Raw genomic sequence first — 20,126 nt, forward strand, 5'->3', positions numbered from 1 at the left:
TAATATTGTTGACATTACGTTGCCATGGAGATAAGTAAGTGCAGAATGCATTGTATATCAGCACATTATACAATGAGGATACTTAATGATGTGGGACATATTTATCAATGCATCTGCACCAGTTTCACATGTCAACAGTTGTTGATCGCACCAGGTCTCACTTTTGAGACCTGCTGCAATTGTGAGATACAAGCAGGTAACATTGCACTTCACTCCCATCGGCAAAACCAATCTTTTCTCTGCATAGACTAATTTGCACATAAAAGGTCGAATTTGCTGACTGGTCGGGGAATGGAGTCCTATGCCACCCGCTTCCCCACTCATTATCTTCCATACTATTTGTAAGAATATTGATACCGTATCTCATGGGATCCCTTCCTCAGTACTCTTTCTTTCTATTCCCTAATGTGGGGCTGTACATTGTATCTATGTCATGTTAATAAATAAAGATACTGTGATATCTTAAATATATATGGTCCTTATAGTGGCTTTTTTGTAGGTTATGTCTAAGCAAAATGTCAAAAATTGTTTTTAATGACAGTTTGGGCTCACACTACAGTAGCTTGGCCCGGAGATATTCTACTCTTTAAAGATGTGTTTGGAGATTGCAGCTGAGGTGTGGGCACAATGTTTCACCTTGGCAAATTAAAGAGGTTATACAGCCTTAGAAATGAATTGCCTAACCTCAGGTTATGTCATCAATATTAGATCATAGGGGATTCAACTCCTGCCACGGTTTAGCTGTTTAAAGAGACTGTGGCGCATGTGTGAGCATTACAGCTTCTTCAAGGTTTACCAGCACATGTACCTGAATTGCCAGATTTTTAGTAGCGATGGTAAACTGTACTGCAGAGTTGTCCTGTTTACTTCTACTAAAAGTAGAGAGATGCAGAAACAAATGTGGGTACATGTTGAAGAGGCTGTAGCCTCTTTAAACAGCAGGAGATATATATATTGAGAGACGGGCACCACTCAAATTACAAATAGTACGGGTGCACCCAGTTGCTGAAAACAACAAACAAGAGAGAAAGCCAGCAACTATAGAAGGATGCACACCCACAATGATAAATTTTAATATAAAGTCAATAAAGTCGCGCCCCCTCCATAGACTTGAATTGCGGGGACAGGGTGTGACATCATGAGGGGGCGGGGCTATGACGTCACAAGCTCCCAGCTCCATATCCAGCGTTTGGAACAGTTTGTTCCAAACACTGAGCAGCGGAGTACCCCTTTAAGGGTCATTATACCCTGCACAGGTTTAGTGTAGTAGGAGTACAATTACACCTTTGGTGTGTATATTTTAAATGTTTTTAATTATCTTGTGCTTTGTTTGTGTCTATTAAAAATTTATTGACTTTACATTTAATGTATCGTTGTGGGTGTGCATCCTTATATAGTTGCTGCCTTTCTCTCTTGTTTGAGGTCTTTAAACAGCAGGGCACTATTAGCCAGATAAATGGCAATCTAATGTTGGTGGCTGATCTTGAGGATAGGTCATCGATTATGTAAGGGGAGCAAACCCCTTTTATTGGTGACTGTTGTTCTCTTGCTAAACCATGTAGCCTTTAACAAACAACTTACAGTAGGTCTGCATGTCAGTGCGGTTTCAGCATCAACATGTGAACACAGCCTTAGAGAATGGAGCTCAGGCTGAATAGATTGTGAATTGCATAAATGTTGGCAGCAAGACAAGTGATATCTTGAGAGTATACACAATACACTTTCAACACTAAGGTTTGAAATTCCCAAAAACTATTTCTATACAAGTCAGATTATGCCTAGTGAGACATGATCCGATAAGTAGATGCCAATGAGTAAAGTCTTGCAGGGATGCTGGAGATATATGATCTTATAAATACATGGTAAGAAGATCCCAGTTACGTGTGGCTGTTCTGATTTGTAAGACTTCTTTGTTAGCCAGTGGGCAAAATAAATCAGATACCGTATGCTTCAATTACTTTAAGATTTGGGTATTTGTGACTTGTTTCCAGTATGAACAACCTATAAAAGGACAGGTCTGGACATGAGTTATCCATGAACCCGCTCCACATCACTGCATACTGTTTTTGCAGCAGTAAATAGCAAAACTTCTATCTGCCAATAGAAGAATTATTATGGAAACTTAAAGGGAATCTGTAATCCTTATTCCAAACTGATGACTGTAATTTAGCTGTTAGGACAAGGAGGTACATTGTACCTTTTATGTATCTGACTGTGCTTCTATAAAAATGCTTTTATTCTCTGGTGCAAAGAGTTAAAGAGGTCTAAAATGCATTTTCACCAGAGAATAAAAGCAATTTTCAGTGTAGGACTCGGCCATATTTTGTACATCTGACCACTGTCACCTTAAGCATTAATAACTCTGGGATGCTTTTACCTTTCATTCTGATTCCAAGACTGTTTTTTCATGACATATTCTACTTTATGTTAATTTAGCTTTTTTTTTTTTACTTTGAAGCTCTCTGCATATAAGGAAAATGAATATTCCAAATAAATTATATATTGATTCACATATATAATATGTCTACTTTGTTTCTATCATAAAGTTGACATGTTTTTACTTTTGGAAGACATCAGAGGGCTTCAAAGTATAGCAGCAATTTTCCAATTTTTCACAAAATTTTCAAAATCGAAATTTTTCAGGGACCAGTTCTGTTTTGATGTGGATTTCAAGGGCCTTCATATAGAAATATCCCATTATAAAAACTGCACCCCTCAAAGTATTCAAAATGACATTCAAAAGTTTGTTAACCCTTTAGGTGTTTCACAGGAATAGCAGCAATTTGAAGGAGAAAATTCAAAATCTTCATTTTTTTTATACTGGCATGTTCTTGTACACCCAGTTAAAAGGAGAGAAATCTTCCTAAAATGTGTAACCCAATTTCTCTCGAGTAAGAAAATACCTCATATGTGCATGTCAAGTGTTCGGTGGGCGCAGTAGAGGGCTCTGAAGGGAAGGAGCGACATTGGGATTTTGGAGAGAGAGTTTTTCTGAAATGGTTTTTGGGGGGCATGTCACATTTAAGAAGCCCCTATGGTGCCAGAACAGAAAAAAAAACAAAAAAACACATGGCATACTATTTTGGAAACTACACCCCTCAAGGCACGTAACAAGGGGTCCAGTGAGCCTTAACACCCCACAGGTGTTTGACAACTTTTCGTTAAAGTTGGATGTGTAAATGATTTTTTTTCTTCACTAAAATGCTAGTTTTCCCTCAAATGTAATTTTTTTTTACAAGGGATAATAGGACAAAATGCCCCCCAAAATTTGTAACCCCATCTCTTCTGAGTATGGAAATACCCCACATTAGGACATTAAATTGCTCTTAGCGCGAACTATAATGCTGAGAAGAGAAGGAGTCACATTTAGCTTTTGAAAAGCAAAGTTTGCTGAAATGGTTTTTGGGGGGCATGTCCCATTTAGGAAGCCCCTATGGTGCCAAAAAGCAAAAAAAAACAAAAAACACATGGCATACTATTTTGGAAACTACACCTCTCAAGGCACGTAATAAGGGGTCCAGTGAGCCTTAACACCCCACAGGTGTTTGACGACTTTTTGTTAAAGTTGGATGTGTAAATTATTATTTTTTTTTCCACTAAAGTGCTAGTTTTCCCTCAAATTTAATTTTTTTACAGGGGATAATAGGACAAGATGCCCCCCCAAATTTGTAACCCCATATCTTCTGAGTATGGATACTCCATGTGTGGACGTCAAGGGCTCTGCTGGCGCACTACAATGCTCAGAAGAGAAGGAGCGCCATTGAGCTTTTGGAAAAAATAATTTTTGGAATGGAAGTCAGGGGCCATGTGCGTCTACTAAGTCTCCCTTGGTGCCAGAACAGTGGACCCCACCACATGTGACCCTATTTTGGAAACTACACCCCTCACAGAATTCAATAAGGGGTGCAGTGAGTATTTACACCCCACTGGCCTTTGACAGATCTTTGGAACAGTGGGCTGTGCAAATGAAAAATTAAAATTTTTCATTTTCACAGACCACTGTTCCAAAAATCAGTCAGACACCTGTGGGGCGTAAATGCTCACTGTACCACTTATGAAATTACGTGAGGGGTGTAGTTTCCAAAATGGGATCACATGTGGGGAGGGTCCATTGTTCTGGCACTATGGGGGCTTTGTAAACACACTTTGGCCTTCACTTCCGGACAAATTTTCTCTTCAAAAGCCCAATGGTGCTTCTTCTCTTCTGAGCATTATAGTTCGCCCGCAGAGCACTTTACATCCACACATAGGGTATGTTCTTACTAAGAAATGGGATTAAAAATTTTGGGGTGCTTTTTTTCCCCATTTTCCCTTGTGAAAATGAAAAATTTGGGGGTATGTTCACACTTTGATAACTCTCCTGCTGCGAGTTTTACTACCAATTACTTCAATGGGTCTGCACAATCTGCAAATCTGCCACGGATTTTCTGCCTATACAATGAAGTGAATGGTAGTAAAACTCGCAACCGGAAATCTCGGACAGATTCATAATTTTGGGCCAATGATTTTAGTCAGCTTCACTTGGAGAGTTCTGTGAGTGAACCTTGGGGACATTTCAGATATGCTGAAATCTGTAGCAGAAATATTGAATCTATAAAAAGCATTGCCCAGCAAAAGAAGCAACCAGTGTATGGAGTCAAAAAGTATAATAAAGCAACTAACTAATATATAGTTATTAGCCATACTGCACAGTAGTGCTGGGCGGTATGACCTAAAATTAATATCACGGTATTTTTTTGAATTATGGCGGTATCACGGTATTACTGCTCTCCTACACCCCCCCAGTGTTAGCTACACATGCCATCCCCATGTCCTCACGGGTCTCACCGGCTGATGTCGGCCGGCAGCTGCTTTTCATGGAGGGAGGGAGAATTTTAGTATATCGCCGGGGAAGGAGTGCGTTACACGGAGAGGGGCGCCGGTTACAGGATTCTCCGCTCATCACGCACCGAGTAACAAGCGTGAGCCCGGCTTCCTTTCATGCCTGTACACTCTGGAAACTGCCTCTATGGTTCTGGAGGACTGTCAATACTCCAGAACCATAGATCTAGTTTCCAGAGTGTACGGGCATGACTGGAAGCCGGGCACACGCTTGTTACTTGCTACGGACCCCCTGCTCATGGTCCGGGAAAGGTGAGGGCTCCCCTGGCTGGGCTCTATAATAACTTTGGAGGGTGGGGGAGGGGCCCGACCGGTATAGCGGTATGGGCAAAAATCTATACCGTGGGGGGGGGAAAAAAAAAAACGGTATCCGATATGAACCGGTATACCGCCCAGCCCTACTGCACAGATCTCTCCATATCAGCTGAGCTGTCTGGCTTGTAGCTATGATATCCTGTTACACTCTCTGAAAGCAAGGTCTCCCTTCCTGCACTTCCCTCCTGTTTGCTTAACCTCTTCAGGACATAGGGCGTATGGATACGCCCTGCATCCCGAGTCCTTAAGGACCGAGGGCGTATCCATACGCCCGTGGGAATTCCGGCCCCCACCGCTAGCCGGTTGGGGACCGGAGCCGGATGCCTGCTGAAATCGTTCAGCAGGCATCCCGGCATATCGCCCAGGGGGGTCATTATGTCCCCCCATGTCGGCGATCGCCGCAGATCGCTGGACAATTCAGTCCAGCGATCTGCGGCGATTCCGGGTCAATCGGGTCTCCGGGTCTCTGACGGCCCCGAACAGCCAGAGCCTGCAGGGATGAGGTGGCACTGGTGCCACCTCACGATCGCCCTGATTCGTCAGCCGGATTACCGGCCGACCAATCAGGGCGCCTGCTGCGGGTGTCACTCCCGCACCCGCTCCGCCCCTCTTCCGGAGGACGTGAGCGGGTGCGGGACGTGCACCCCGGGTGCTGGGGACCCCGATCCCCGGCGTCAATGTTGGGATCGGGGCCCCAGGAGCAGCGGCGGCGGCGGCGGCGGGACTGACCTCATGCGGCTGGATCGTTGGAGGTGAGTGACAGCCTCCTGCTGTTGCTTAGCAACAGCTCCCAGCATGCAAAAAGGGCATGCTGGGAGCTGTAGTTATGCAACAGCAGGAGGCAGACCACCACAACTCCCAGCATTCCCTTATAAGCATTCTGGGACTTATGGTTTTGCAACAACTGGTGGCACATTTTTTTCTATGGAAAAGTGTACCTTCAGCTGTTGTATAACTACAACTCCCAGCTTGCACAAACAGCTAAAGTGCATGCTGGGAGTTGTAGTGGTGCATCTGCTGGTTGCATAACTACAACTCTCAGCATGCCCGTTGGCTGTCGGTGACTGCTGAGAGTTGTAGTTTTGCAACAGCTGAAGGCACGCTGGTTGTGAAACTCAGTTTTTTTTTTTACCTAACTCAGTATTTCACGACCAGTGTGCCTCCAGCTGTTGCAAACTACAACTCTCAGCAGTCACCGTACACCATGCACCGTACATGCTGGGAGTTGTAGTTTTGCAACAGCTGGAGGCACACTGGTTGTGAAACACTGAGTTAGGTCACAAACTCTGTGATACATAACCAGTGTGCCTACAGTTGTTGCAAAACTACAACTCTCAGCAGTCACCGACAGCCAACGGGCATGCTGGGAGTTGTAGTTATGCAACAGCTGGATGTCCCCCCCCCCCCAATGTGAACGTACAGGGTACACTCACATGGGCGGAGGATTACAGTAAGTATCTGGCTGCAAGTTTGAGCTGCCGCAAACTTTCTGCTGCAGCTCAAACTGCCAGCGAGAAACTACTGTGAACCCCCCGCCCGTGCGACTGTACCCTAAAAACACTACACTAACACAAATAATAAAATAAAAACTAAAAAACACTACATATACACATACCCCTATACAACCCCCCTCCCCTCCCCAATAAAAATGAAAAACGTCTGGTACGCCACTGTTTCCAGAACGGAGCCTCCAGCTGTTGCAAAACAACTCCCAGTATTGTCGGACAGCCGTTGACTGTCCAGGCATGCTGGGAGTTTTGCAACAGCTGGAGGTACCCTGTTTGGGAATCACTGGCGTAGAATTCCCCTATGTCCACCCTATGCAAGTCCCTAATTTAGGCCTCAAATGCGCATGGCGCTCTCACTTTGGAGCCCTGTCGTATTTCAAGGCAACAGTTTAGGGTCACATATGGGGTATCACCGTACTCGGGAGAAATTGTGTTACAAATTTTGGGGGGTATTTTCTGCTTTTACCCTTTTTAAAAATGTAAAATTTTTGGGAAAACAAGCATTTTAGGTAAAAATTTTTTTTTTTTTTACATATGCAAAAGTCGTGAAACACCTGTGGGGTATAAAGGTTCACTTAACCCCTTGTTACGTTCCCCGAGGGGTCTAGTTTCCAAAATGGTATGCCATGTGTTTTTTTTTTTTGCTGTCCTGGCACCATAGGGGCTTCCTAAATGCGGCATGCCCCCAGAGAAAAATTTGCTTTCAAAAAGCCAAATGTGACTCCTTCTCTTCCGAGACCTGTAGTGCGCCAGCAGAGCACTTTTCACCCCCATATGGAGTGTTTTCTGAATCGGGAGAAATTGGGCTTCAAATTTTGGGGGGATTTTCTGCTATTACCCTTTTTAAAAATTAAAAATTTTTGGGAAAACAAGCATTTTAGGTAAAATTATTATTATTTTTTTTACATTTGCAAAAGTCATGAAACACCTGTGGGGTATTAAGGTTCACTTTATCCCATGTTACATTCCCCGAGGGGTCTAGTTTCCAAAATGGTATGCCATGTGGTTTTTTTTTTGCTGTTCTGGCACCATAAGGGCTTCCTAAATGCAACATGCCCCCAAAAACCATTTCAGAAAAACGTACTCTCCAAAATCCCCTTGTCGCTCCTTCGCTTCTGAGCCCTCTACTGCGCCCGCTGAACACTTTACATAGACATATGAGGTATGTCCTTACTCGAGAGAAATTGGGCTACAAATACAAGTAAAAATTTTGTCCTTTTACCCCTTGTAAAAATTCAAAAATTGGGTCTACAAGAACATGCGAGTGTAAAAAATGAAGATTGTGAATTTTCCCCTTCACTTTGCTGCTATTCGTGTGAAACACCTAAAGGGTTAAAACACTTACTGAATGTCATTTTGAATACTTTGGGGGGTGTAGTTTTTATAATGGGGTCATTTATGGGGTATTTCTAATATGAAGACCCTTCAAATCCACTTCAAACCTGAACTGGTCCCTGAAAAATACTGAGTTTGAAAATTTTGTGAAAAATCGGAAAATTGCTGCTGAACTTTGAAGCCCTCTGGTGTCTTCAAAAAGTAAAAACACGTCAATTTTATGATGCAAACATAAAGTAGACATATTGTATATGTGAACCAAAAAAAATGTATTCGTAATATCCATTTTCCTTACAAGCAGAAAGCTTCAAAGTTAGAAAAATGCTAAATTTTCAAATTTTTCATCAAATTTACGAATTTTTCACCAAGAAAGGATGCAAGTATCGACAAAAATTTACCACTATGTTAAAGTAGAATATGTCACGAAAAAACAATCTCGGAATCAGAATGATAACTAAAAGCATTCCAGAGTTATTAAAGTTTAAAGTGACAGTGGTCAGATGTGCAAAAAACGCTCCGGTCCTTAAGGCCAAAATGGGCTCCGTCCTGAAGGGGTTAAGGAGAGACCAGTACTGTGAAGGGGGACCTTATATTACTGCTTATTAGATTTTAAGCCTTTCAAAGATAATGCAGCAGTAAGCATGTTCTGAAGGAAACTACTGTGGCTGAAAAAGCTTGCCTTTGCCTTAAAGTTTAATGAGCAGTAATATGAGCTCCCCTTTTCACATCAATTTTCTCTAGCTGAATATACAAGAGGGGAGGGGTAGAAGCGCTGTGTGATGAGGTCACAGCTACAAGGGAAAGAGCAGAGGAGATATGGAGAGATCCGTGCCTTATGGCTAAAAACACATTATATTAGTAGGTTGCCTTATCATACTTTTTTTATTTATTAATTTATTTATTATTACACACAATACACAGGTTGTTTCTTTTGCTGGACAACCCTTTAAATATTAATTCCATAATTAAAGTACCTTATATGATCTACTATCCACTTCATACACACACACTTTGTTTTCAGTAAACATAAAAACTATTTGCAAATATCAACTATTAGTAAGGACAATACAAGAGCTGAGACTGAAGTCATTCGCAGTGTTGCCTTTATTGAATCTACTCAACAACAAAGTTTTCACAAGATGAGACGGGAGCACATAATCCAAAATCAGGTATGTGGGAAATGTGTGTTTAAAAAAAAATTTAAATAAAATAAAAAGCTGCTTTTCATCAAATCAGTCACAATACCACCGGTTCTTGGCATACGCCACTATAATATAATATTAAGAAATATGCATTTGGGACACTAAATCTTTGCCCACAAACTAGGAGACATCTGTCTATAATTTAAATAAGCAGAACTAGTAGGCTTCTATGACTGCAGAGGGGGCTACCGATACACACTTTAAACTATCAGGACTTGCTTACATTGGTACAGATAGGGTATGTTCACATGGCGGAACTTTCCACATCAGCAGCTGGATTGATTTCAAATGGGATCCATTGTGGAATTTCCGCCGCAGAGCTTTCCAGCATTCGCAAAAAGAGTAAACATGTCTATTCTTTTTACAGATTTCATGCATTGCCGTCTATGAGATGTAGCATTTCCGAGCAGTCCCAGCACCAGTAGGATTATTCAAATGTGTGGCACTGTTTTCCGGACGTACGTTCCCCACATTTTACGCCATCTGAACATCCCCATAAAAGGTCCTCAGTGCTCCAGTATTCTGGCATGTTTTGTTGACACAATGGTCCAGATTTATCAATCTGTAGGAAACAATAACAGGAGTGATTTGCCCATAACAATCAATCACAGCTCAGCTTTCATATCTTAACAAGCTCTAGTAAAGTGAAAGCTGAGCTGTGATTGGTTATTATGGGCAAAAGCAGACAGTTTTGGTTTTAGCAGATTGGTAAATTTGGGCCATTTAATTCTATAATAGGAACATCGCCTAGTATACAAGTCAAGTAAAATTCTTTAAAAAAAAGATGTGATTTACATTAACTAGTACAGACAAGCAGGAATGTTAACCAGTCTCACCACTTTTTTCATTTTATGTATTTTTACGAAAGAAAGCACATTTGCACATAGTAGTCAGAACAGCGGCTAAAAAAAAAAAAAAAAGCTTTACACACTAAGGTAGTTTTTCCTGACCAGTGTGCCTCTCTCTACCTGTTGCAAAACTACAACTACCAGCATGCTCAGACAGGCAAAGGCTGTCCAGGCATGATAGGAGTTGTAGTTTTGCAACAGCTGGAGGAACACTGGTCAGGACACACTGCACTAAGGGATATACAGGAGCTACTTCAGTACCATAGAGACTCCGCTCCAGTGGCAGGAATAAATTATAAAGGAAAAAAACAAACAAAAAAAAACAAGAAGTGACATTTTCCTTGTAACCTGTCACTGCTTACAGGATTATGTAGGAAGGAAGTTATACAACACCATTACAGGAAGGTCCCATAAATATGGGATCATACAGTGTAGCAAATTATCGCAAGTCATCTGCTGTGAACATGCCCTTAGCTCTGCGCAGTATAGAGTCCTTGTTAGCATCGTAGGGGTGCTCCTTAGATGGGATTTCAAGCACAGCTGGAATGGAGAGACTGTGTGCATCAATAGCATGTCGGATCATCTCAGCGATAAACTGGTTAATCAGTATAATTCCAATATCATCACGTTGTAGAAAAGCCCTGGACAAAAGGGAAACAAAAAAAAAAATGTTACTGATTCAATTAAATTTAAAATACTAATGCTGTTACTTCACAAGGGTACTCTGGCCCCTAAACATCTTATCCCCCTTCCAACAGATAGGGGATAAGATGTCTGATTGTGGGGGTCCGGCCGCTGGGATCCCTCGCCATCTCCGACGCAGCACCCCAGTCATCCGGTGCACTAGGTGAACTCCACTCCATGCCGTATGATGGGCGACCACAGCAGTCATGCCCCCTATGGGAGGAGAGGTGAAGGCTATGTAGTAGTCGTCAAGGCCCCTTCCATAGACAGGAACAGGGGCAGTGTGGCGTCACAAACAAGCTTCCGTGTTCAGAACGCTGCAGTGCCGGCCCCGAGATCACGCGCAAGCGGAGGCCAATTGTCAATGGGATTCGGCTGCACAGTGCACACTAGAAAATTTCAGCAATGGAGCTAACAACGCTGAAAGAAGGACCTAGCTCATTCTTTCAGCAGAATACAGCACAGGATACATTACTTTGCTACATGCAACGGGTAACAACAAGTTAACTTCTTAGATGGTAAGAATCAGAGTTAAGACGTGGATGTCATTAAGGCAATTGAGATAGCGAATAGATATATTAAATCTCCATTTAGAGATTGTAGTATGTTTAGTATATAGCGATCATCCAACTTTCATCTGCGGAGAAAGGGGCGTGGCCTATGCATATATTAATGCATTAACATTAGTGCACATTTAGCATATTTACCGATCCTTCGCTACTTTATTTGTCATAAATATATATATATATATATATATATATATATATATATATATATATATATATATATATTTGGGATCGACCGATATCGTTTTTTTAGGGCCAATACCGATAATCGGTGGAGGTTTGGGCCGATAACTTATACCGATATTCCGGTATAAGTTATCGGCTATTTATCCCCCCTCGACACCGCTGCAGATCATTGATTTAAAGTGGGCGCTTTAAATCAATGCACTGCGGTGGCTTTTGCGGTGCCATAGGCCGCCGCCACCACCACCCGCTTCTCTCCCCCCTACCTGTCAGGGTGGTCCGGGCCATCCATCCTCCCTTCCTGTAGTGTCCGGCGGCATTCCGGGCGGTCCTTCTTTTCCGGGGGTCCTCTTCTCCACTCCGGGCAGGCTCCGGCCTAGTACGCTGCATAGACGCCGCTGCGCAGTGACGCCCGTGCGCAGCGACGCACCTGACGTCACGGCGTCTATGCAGCGTACTAGGCCGGAGCCTGCCCGGAGTGGAGAAGAGGACCCCCGGAGAAGGACAGCCCGTACCGGTTCACCCTCCACCCGGAATGCCGCCGGACACTACAGGATGGATGGCCCGGACCACCCCCATTACGGGTAAGTTTAATTTATTTTTATTTTTTTATTGACTCGGAGGGTGGGGGAGGGGCCCGACCGGTATAGCGGTATGGGCAAAAATCCATACCGGTATACCGCCCAGCACTACGGGGGGCGGTCGAGGTGCGGGGCGGCGGATCGGGGGGGGCCGTCGCGGTGCAGTGGGGGCGGTGCGGGGTTTGGGGCATTATCGGCTTATCGGCAAGGTAATTGCCGATACCGATAATGCCCAAAATCGTGATTATCGGCCATACCGATAATCGGTCGATCCCATATATATATCTGTATCTAAATTGTTGTTCCAGTTGTGTGTGGTTAGATAGATGGACTGGTGTTAAAGGGGTTATTCAGGGAAAAAAAAAAAAATAACTTTTTTTTTTTTTTATATATCAACTGGCTCCACTCCAGAAGATCCCCACAGCAAACCTCTTCTACTCTGGACAGTTCCCGAGACAAGCAGAGATGTCAGCAGAGAGCACTGTTGCCAGACAGAAAAGAACAACTCAACTTCAGCAGCTGATAACTATTGGAAGGATTAAGATTTTTTAATAGAAGTAATTTACAAATCTGTATAACTTTCAGGAGTCAGTTGATAAAAAAAAAAAAAAAGTTTTTTCCTGGAATACCCCTTTAACATTTGTCACTTATATCCCCCAGTAGTCTTAACAATTGTGTGACTTGTACTTCCTATATCTGAAGAATAGGGGGGAGATGTCTGTTCTGTATGCGTCTTGATATAATATTTTCTCGGGGAGAGACGCCATTGATTTATATATATTCTATATAGCTACTATCTGCATAAGCTTAGCGTATTTATTTTACATGCTTCACATATGTAGTCATTGCGCTTATATATTAAATAATGATTATATAATGTCCTAAATGTGTCATATTGATTTAGGATACATATATGTATAACCTTTGTTGTTATATACTCATTTTGTTTATAAATCATAACCAATAAATCTGCATAGATAATAATACCTGTGTGTTATTTCATGATATTGGAAAACATACCGCCATAGCGTAAATCAATGAGCTTTTAAATATTCTGGGTAAATAGTCAGGCCCAGAGATATGAATTGCATTATAGATATTTTAGCAATTCATAAGATCACATATATTAAATTACTGGTGACTTTAGGTCATGATGTCACAATGACGTAATGACCACCCGCCATAGCAGGATAGACACAACATTCATATGGGGGTCATCCTGTGGGGGGGAACTAATCCTATATTCAAGGAGTTGCCCACAGGGATGATTTACATATGAATAGTGGTCCCACTGTGCATAATCTCCTCCCACAAATTTAAGAAGGTCCGCACATGGGTTACCATTGTGTGTGATCAATCAGACTGACAGATTTTGGTAGGTCCTACAGAGATCAGATAATACTGACATTATTTGGTAGGTTCCACCGTAGATCAGATCAATAATATGGACAGACCCCCTCTAAGGCTGGGTTCACACCCCGTTTTGTACTACGGTTCCCGTATACGGCTGGGAGGAGGGGGGCGGGGATTAATTGCGGCGCCCGCACTCAGCCGTATAGGGGAACCATATTTAATACATGTCTATGAGCCGACCGGCGTGAACTGCAGCCTCCGGTCGGCTCAGACATGCATTAAATACAGCTCTCCTATACGGCTGAGTGCGGGCGCTGCGATTAAGCCCCGCCCCCTCCTCCCAGCCGTATACAGGAACCGTAGTTACAAAACGTGGTGTGGGCACAGCCTAAGAAGGAGGGGTTGTCCAAAGTGGAGAACTACTTAGGGCTAAGTTTCCACATGTTTTTTTTTTTTTCTTCCTGTGTTTTATTGTGTGAAAAAAAACGCCAGTGCAATTTCTTGCATCTGACGTTTATCCATTTGAGTAGAAATTGCATTTTTTGGGTACCAAAATAAATTTTAAAAAAAGGATGCAGTAGTGATGGAAAAAAAATTATTTAACGAAATTTATATTTTTTATAACAATTTTAATTAATTTTTAAACAGGGATCAATTTATGTGGGCAAACAGGGGCCTAAAAATGTAGCCCACAATAATAAAAATGTAGTGTGTGTGTGTTTTTCACTTTTTTTTTTTTAATATTTTTTTAGGTAGTACTACTACTCCCAGCATGGAACAGACTGAGGAAAAACCGGGCAACGCCGGGTACTCAGCTAGTAGTAAAGATACACTTCATTAAATACAATTTTTTCCTTCACAACTGTATTTTTTTTAAAACTTTTTTAATGGTACCCTACGAAATTTTATTAAAGAAAAAAGGTATCTCCATCACTTTTTTGGATCGCTAAAGTCCGAAAAAGAATAAAAAACGCCTGCAAAAACGCCAAAGTTAAAACCCACATGTCGTTTTTTACTCACATAGACTTCTATGGGAGAAAAATGCCACTATTTCAGGGGGGGAGAAAAGCCATAGGCTCAACATGCTACAACTTTGCAAAACCGCCAAGGAGCTGAAAAACGCCAAAAGGATAAAAAAAAAAAAACGCCAAACTGAAAAATGCAAAGTGGAAAAATAATTTTGCGATTTCTCACTGATTTACAGTTAACATCTGGCCGCAGCGTTTTTGTTTGCGGTTTACAAGGGTAACTGCAGTCTACAGGGGGGCTGCTACTAATGTCTACAGGGGGGGGCCTGCTGTCTACAAGGGGGGCCCGCTACTAACGTCTAAAGAGGGGGCCTGCTACTAATGTCTAAAGAGGGGGCCCTGCTGTCTCCAAGGGGGGGGGGGGGGGGCTGCGGTTTACAAGGGGAACGGCGGTCCACAGGGGCGCTGCTACTAATGTCTACAGGGGGGGGGCCTGCGTTCTACAGGGAGGGGGGGCTGCTAATGTCTGCAAGGGGATTCTACCTACTATTAAAAGGCAATCTTACAGCAGAGTCACCTGCACTAACTTGAATTTATGGGTAGATAGTGCCGGTGACCTGATTTCTACTGCTGCTCACCATGTGGTCATCGGTCTCACCGCCAATGCAAATTCCCTGTTCTGTCCAATGGAGAAATCTTGGCTCATACTAAAGCAGCCGCCTCCATTGCGCACAACAAGGAACCAAATATCAGCACGGTAAGCAGCGCCAGAAACCGCGTCACCCTGGTGTCAGATTCCCTTAATATAAATAAAAGTACTAGTAATTTGTATCGGCGAGTACTAGAATTAAAGTATCGGTACTCGTACTTGGTCTTAAAAAAATGGTATCGGGACATCCCTAGTAAACATACATGCTGTTATAGGTGAAATTGCAGAGTGAAATAGTGTCCCACTGCCATTCTAAATAGTTCTAATATCATAGGAGATAACAGACTCATTGGTGAGGGTTCCACTGACCATCCCAGATATAACCAGAGCCATGTTTGGGTATATTCAGACTATGGATTTGGAGCAGAATTCCGTGAGCGGAGATGGCGACCGCCACCAAAATACTTTGCGGCACTGTGCCGTCACCATTGAGGGCTATGCAGTGCTCTCGGACTTCCGCACAAAGAAAGAACATGTTCTTTGCATGGCTCAATTTCAGCGGCAGAATTGTCCGCCGCCGAAATTCCGCAGTGTGAACGGGTCCGCAGAGACCCATTCACACTGATGTTAGGAGTTCACACAGCGGAATTCAGACAAGCATTTCAGCACGCGGAATTCCGCGCTAAATACATAGTGTGAACATACCCTTTCAGTGTAAGCAGGGCTGTGGAGTCGGAGTAAGAGTCGGAGTCGAGGAGTCGGACGAAACTTTGGGTACCTGGAGTCGGAGTCGGCAAACAATGCACCGACTCAGACTCCTAAATTTAGATTGGAATAAAAAAAAAAAAAAGCAAGTTTAAATGTCCCAATTCACAAAAAGTTATAATTAATTACTTCTCTACTGTAAGAATAAAGACCAATGCATGCAGTGCCTCATGTAACCGTAAAATTAACACGTTAAGTGACTGAAGAAGCATGCTTTTCATGTGATTTACTATTTGGCACACAACGCACAATTAGGAGCGGCAATACTTATACTTTCCATAGTGTTGTGTTCTGCTGTTACAGGGAACCCATGGGTAACCTAGCCTCTCACTGATAAGGGGTTAAGTAAATATGTTTTTTGCAGGACTAGAGACACTTGCATAAGTGAAGGGAATGGAGGGTCAATAGTTCAAGACTGAAGCTGTAAACCATTGGAAAAACTGCTGCCATTCAGCTAAGGCTATAAAAACTTGTAAACTCGATTGTTAGCCTAAAGGGGTACTCCGCCCCTAGACATCACGAGGGGCGGAGCCGTGATGTAGCGATGCTCCGGCCCCTGTATCGCCCGTCATTACGCACAGAGCGAACTCGCTCTGTGCAGTAATGATAGCGCGTGCCGCATCGGTGATCCCGGGGGTCCCCGGCGATCTGACATCTTATCCCCTATCCTTTGGATAGGGGATAAGATGTCTAGGGGCGGAGAACCCCTTTAAACATGACTATGGGATTCTACTAGGGAAATCATGTTTTATAATAAATGCCCCTTCCTTGATCCTCCCACTGCCCTATCTTCAGCAGCAGATCAGCACACAAACTATTCAATACAGTAGATTGTTGGCTTCCCAGCCAGTAGTCCTGTGGTAATGACATGTTGCCTTTCTTTCCTTCAAGTAATGTATAAAATACATTCACATATTAATACAGTGGAGTCGGAGTTGGAAGCACAGAAAACTCCGGAGTCTGAGTTGGAGTTGGAAGCACAGAAAACTCTGGAGTCTGAGTTGGAGTCGGAACATTTATCTACCGACTCCACAGCCCTGAGTGTAAGCATGCTATATTACCCAGCCAAGTGCACAGAGAAAAAAAATCTGAATACTAAGGGCTCGTTCACATTGCTGTCAGGCTCCGTTACACAGAGCTCCGTCGGCAAGTCCATCGGAACGATAGGAGGAAAAAAAATTGTGTAGGTCCTATTTTGAGGCTATTTGGCCAAGAAAAAAAACTAAAGATCAGAACAAAGAACCCAAAATGGGACAGCGCACAATGCAATGTGAACATAGCTTTAGTAAGTCAATTACACGTAAGGCCAAACACCAGTTCACCAATCCAATAGTGCACCGACACATGGCCCTCCCCCGTGTTATTTTGGCAGAAATTCCTGTTAGCTGTTGGGCACTTCAACAGTGCTAGTTCTTCCCACAGATTCTTGACCAGTGCTTTCTAAACCATGGACCTCCAGTAGTAGCAAAACTACAACTCTCAGCATACCCGCACTGGTCCAGACTACAGTTTAGGGTAACCTGCATTCTGTTCACAGACAGTAATGTGCTGACATATCTGTAAGGCAAATACGACATTAGTAAAGATATAGGGGGAGAGTTATCAAAACTTGTGTAAAGGTAAAGTTGCCCATAGCAACCAGATTGCTTTCATTTTTAACAAGAAGCAATCTGATTGGTTGCTATGGGCAACTTTTCCTCTGGACAGGTTTTGATAAATCTCCCCTATACTGTATCTACAATAGCATTAGGTTAGGGAATTGCTATCTATGAATGAACCGGAGAACAGACACACTGGTGTAAGGGAAGAAAGGTGGGCGAGGTGTGATGCCATAACACTAGAGGCAGGCGCCCCATTCTAGTTCAGGGCAGACCTTTCCTGAACAAGGAAGACTGTGTTTTTAGTAAACAGGCTCTTTGCTTTGAATAGAAACATACAGCCATTGTATCAGGGTGGAAAATCACAGGCTGAGGTCACATCTTGTGACCATGAGAAAGGGGAACAGGAGCAATGACTGAATCTTAAAGTCTGATGAGGCCGAGACTACAGTAATGCTAGATCTGAGGTTAAATGCAGTATTCCCTAACCAGGGTGCCCCCAGCTGTTGCAAAACTACCACTCCCAGCGTGCCCGGACAGCCGAAGGCTGTCCGGGCATGCTGGGAGTTGTAGTTTTGCAACAGCTGGAGGCACACTGATCGGGAAACACAGGTTAATGTTTTAAATGCGAGTTCTACTGCTTGATCATCGGTGTCCATATCTCCATACAGATCCTGTACTATCACATATCATTACAGCTGTCCCCCTTTTACTCCCTAGAATGACTGAGCTGACCTAGTCTCAGATGACAGGGCACGATGGGAGTTGTAGTTTTTCTGGAGAACAACAGGTTTGGGAACAGTGCTGTATATGATCATATCTAGTAATGCCCTATGGTGCTGCCATACATCGTATAGAGCAGACATAGGCACCCTTCGGCACTGTAGATGTTCTGGACTACATGTCCCATGATGCTCTTTCAGCCAAAATGCTGCCAAAGCATCATGGGAGATGTAGTCCAAAACATCTTCAGTGCTGAAGGTTGCCTATGCCTGGTACAGAGGGAGGGAGATAGCGCTTTACGTTACTACTGTGCACCCACTGTCTCCCGGCCGCTTTCTGGTCACTGATCAGGCCCATCTGTCACGGACCTACTCCTCCTGCCCCACCGAGTGGTATGTCTCACCGGAACGTCTCCTCGATCTCCGTCACGCTCGTCTCCTTCTCCACAACCAGGAAATTTGGCTTCCGGTTCTTGTTCAGCTCCCCAATTCCTCCGAGCAGGAAGCCGGTGCAGGTGTCCTCATCACCGATCACCGCGATCAGTTTTCCACGAACCAGGCCGCCTGCCATGTTCTCTCTCCGCTTCTATCAGCTGACAGCTCACACACAGCTCTACTCGACCCAACTACTGCCGGTCATGTGACTGGTACGTCAGCTGACACTGAGGGGCGGAGCTCTACTGGGACGTGTAGATGAGCGGGCACTGGGCGGGGCTTGGTGTGTGTGTGAGGGAAAGGTCAGGGGAGCGGTGTATAGTGAATGCAGCAGGGCTATTCTCATGTCAGGGTGTCCAAGAGAGGACGGGAGGCGGGTGTGTGGGGTATTGGTAGGACAACTAAACACAAGGAGAGGTCACCTCACGAGAAGACGAAGAGTTACCTCAGAGAAAGAACTGTGGCCGCCATTATCGCTGCTCATCCCAGGTCACAGTGTCTTTGTACATGGTGGACCTTCCTGTCAGCAGAGAAGTGTGACATGAACAAAGGGCAACTTTTACCTCACAAGTATACATATAGGGGAGATATATCCACACCAGTGTAGAGTAAGAACAGAGCAGTTGCACATATCAACCAATCTTTATTTATATAGCGCAGGCAGGTTCTGCAGTGCTGTACACTCAAATTGGTCCTTGTCCCCTTTGGGCTCACAATCTAATCTGTATTAAAAACATTTTTTTTGTTTGAGAAAAGCCACACAAACGGGATAAGTTATTTTGCACTATAGATGTCCTTTAACCCCTTAAGGACACAGCCCATTTTCACCTCTAGGACGCAGCCCTTTTTTGCACATCTGACCACTGTCACTTTAAACATTAATAACTCTGGAATGCTTTTAGTTATCATTCTGATTCCGAGATTGTTTTTTCGTGACATATTCTACTTTAACATAGTCGTAAATTTTTGTGGTAACTTGCATCCTTTCTTGGTGAAAAATCCCAAAATTTGATGAAAAAATTGAAAATTTTGCATTTTTCTAACTTTGAAGCTCTCTGTTTGTAAGGAAAATGGATATTCCAAATATTATTTTTTTGGGATTCACATATACAATATGTCTACTTTATATTTTCATCATAAAATTGACGAGTTTTTAGTTTTGGAAGACACCAGAGGGCTTCAAAGTTCAGCAGCAATTTTACAATTTTTCACAAAATTTTCAAACTCGCTATTTTTCATGGACCAGTTCAGGTTTGAAGTGGATTTGAAGGGTCTTCATATTAGAAATACCCCATAAATGACCCCATTACAAAAACTGCACCCCCAAAGTATTCAAAATGACATTCAGTAAGTGTTTTAACCCTTTAGGTGTTTCACAGGAAAAGCAGCAAAGTGAAGGAGAAAATTCAAAATCTTCATTTTTTACACTTGCATGTTCTTGTAGACCCAATTTTTGAATTTTTACAAGGGGTAAAAGGATAAAATTTATACTTGAATTTGTAGCCCAATTTCTCTCGAGTAAGCACATACCTC

At 43.1% G+C, this 20,126-nt stretch overlaps 1 protein-coding gene across 1 annotated transcript; it reads right to left on the bottom strand.

The window, feature by feature from the left end:
• Positions 1-9,125: 9,125 nt before the first annotated feature.
• ATP6V1F (ATPase H+ transporting V1 subunit F) lies at positions 9,126-18,801 on the bottom strand. Its single transcript, XM_056573115.1, has 2 exons — positions 18,563-18,801; positions 9,126-10,730 (listed from the first exon to the last, which is right to left on the bottom strand). The coding sequence occupies exons 1-2, from the start codon at positions 18,727-18,729 to the stop codon at positions 10,529-10,531; spliced, it is 369 nt and encodes a 122-aa protein (XP_056429090.1). The 5' UTR covers positions 18,730-18,801; the 3' UTR covers positions 9,126-10,528.
• Between the last annotated feature and the right edge of the window lie 1,325 nt (positions 18,802-20,126).

The sequence above is a fragment of the Hyla sarda genome, chromosome 4, assembly GCF_029499605.1.
Source record: "Hyla sarda isolate aHylSar1 chromosome 4, aHylSar1.hap1, whole genome shotgun sequence".
Lineage (NCBI taxonomy): Eukaryota > Metazoa > Chordata > Amphibia > Anura > Hylidae > Hyla > Hyla sarda.

Coding starts and splice junctions, on each gene's coding strand:
- ATP6V1F (XM_056573115.1), bottom strand. CDS start 18,729: ATGGCAGGCGGCCTGGTTCGTGGAAAACTGATCGCGGTGATCGGTGAT. Junction 10,731..18,562: donor GAGATCGAGGAGACGTTCCG/GTGAGACATACC, acceptor CCTTTTGTCCAG/GGCTTTTCTACAACGTGATG.